This window comes from Gossypium hirsutum, chromosome A02 (assembly GCF_007990345.1).
Source record: "Gossypium hirsutum isolate 1008001.06 chromosome A02, Gossypium_hirsutum_v2.1, whole genome shotgun sequence".
NCBI lineage: Eukaryota > Viridiplantae > Streptophyta > Magnoliopsida > Malvales > Malvaceae > Gossypium > Gossypium hirsutum.
In genome coordinates, this window is record NC_053425.1 from 816,045 (window position 1) to 818,173 (window position 2,129).

Here is a 2,129-nt window from a genome sequence, read left to right on the forward strand (position 1 = left end):
CTAGCATTATTAATTTATTATATTTTAGTCATTGAGCCATTAATTGCCATAAAGATGTAATGAAAAATTAATATGACATTTTATATCATTATTTCACATAAAAATTTTAGTATAGATTGCACAACTTCTATACGTGCAATTTACCCTAAAATTTATTCAACTTGACACAAACTTCTCATCCAACCAGAAAAAGCTTAGGAACTTGATACACATGCTTCCCTAAGGCAAGAAAAGCACCAAGTTTTTATCTTTAAATAGCAAAGCCCTTGAGGTTTAGGGTAAATCAAAGCATAAGCACAAGAGTGAAAAAGGCCATCGAGAGAGATACTTCGTTTGTGCAAATGACATTGCCAAGGTTCATCGTTCTCAAAGCCCCCGATGCCGAAAACTACCTCTGCTACAGACCCCGCAATGGCACCTACAAGGGCTACGCCGAGTTCACCGAAAGGACGGTTGTGAGCGCAAATGCGAAATTCGAAGTGGAGTTCGCTAAAAATGGGCTGGTGCACATAAGGAGCTGTACCACAAACAAATATTTGAAACGAACTCATAACCCTTCCATCACCAGAAGAGAATATGAGGAGTACTGGATTACTATAACCGCCGATTAGCCGGAAGAAGACACAAAAAAGGAGTCATGCACATTGTTCAAGCCTATCTTGGAAGACTCTTTACATGGAAATTATCGATTTGTCCATGTTCAATCTGGACACTATTTATGCTTATGGCCATTGGCTACAGGGTATCTCAAACGTGGCGTGTTGGCAAACCCCAATCGTGCTGCAGATAATCAGAATGATATCTTCAAAGTTATTGATTGGGAGTCGTTGGTGATTCTGCCTAAGTTCGTTGCTTTCAAAGGAAAAAATAATATGTTCCTTGGTCTTACTGAAGCTGGGGAACAGCGTTTAAAATTCTCGTGTGGGGATGTTGGTGATCACCATGTGACAATGGAGGTTTTCTATAGGAACAATGGTGACATCCGGATCAAGCCGGTTTCTTCCGATAGGTTCTGGAGGAGTAGCCCGAATCGTATTCGGGTGGATTCTGATGAAAATAAATGTAAGGATAAGGCCACTCATTTTCGTGCCTTCAAAGTCGACGGTAAGACCATAGCTCTGCGCAACGTCGGCAACGAAAAGTTCTGCGACTTGAAGGAAACGACCGGTGACCTTGCTGCAACCGTCCCTTCGATTACTAAAGAAACCTACCTATGTGTTCTAGAGCCTGTGTTGTCCAGGACAATTTATAACCTCCGATACGGCACAGAAAATGCTCGGGTCTATAACGAAAAGGTCCTTGTTGTGGCCCAGAATTCCGCCACTAACCGTACCACCCAAGCCAAGACACTCGATGTGAAACTTTCCTATAGTGAGACCAATACCAGTACTTGGCTAGCTCATTTTACACTAGGTCTTGAAACCAAAGCCACCTTCCAAGTCGGGGTTCCATTCATCGGTGAAACAGGTGTCGAAATATCTTCCAAATACGAAACAGGAATCAAGTGGGGAAAGACCAAGACGATGACCACCGACAAGGAAGTTACGCACCAAGTTAGTGTGCCGCCCATGACTAAGGTGACGGTGTATCTTAAGATGACCTATGGCACGTGCGATGTTCCCTTCGTGTTCACTCAAAAAGACACTCTTTATAATGGGACCTTCGTTGTAACTGATGTCCTAGGTAACACTTTCACTGGTACTAATTATTACAACATCCAATGTGATAGCAAAGAAGAACCCCTCACCTCTGGAAATCAGAACATCAACGTATTTTGTGAAATATGTAAAATAAAAATTTAAAAAAATTATTGTAAAAATTTTCATTTTAAAGTTTTAATATAAACTATTATTCCCACTCATTTTTTTTAGTTTTATTTTTTTATTTAGAAATTATGCAGCAACATTTTACTTTTTTTTTTAATTTTCGTTTCAAATTATATTACATAACATTTTACATGATATTTAATGATTAAGTTAATGGTTTCAATAATAGAAGGATACCGTCAATAGTTTGGGGATATAATTATAGAATTTTGGAAGTTTGAGGATTAATTTAGAATGAAAATCATAATTGGAGGATTTCTAGTACAATTAATTCTAATTCTTAAAGGATTTTTGTGTTTTTGC

At 38.6% G+C, this 2,129-nt stretch overlaps 1 protein-coding gene across 1 annotated transcript; it reads left to right on the forward strand.

Moving 5' to 3' along the window:
* Positions 1-341: 341 nt before the first annotated feature.
* LOC107927407 (uncharacterized) lies at positions 342-1,802 on the forward strand. Its single transcript, XM_041091532.1, has 2 exons — positions 342-519; positions 742-1,802. Exons 1-2 carry the CDS (start codon positions 342-344, stop codon positions 1,800-1,802), a joined length of 1,239 nt encoding a protein of 412 aa, XP_040947466.1.
* Positions 1,803-2,129: the final 327 nt, after the last annotated feature.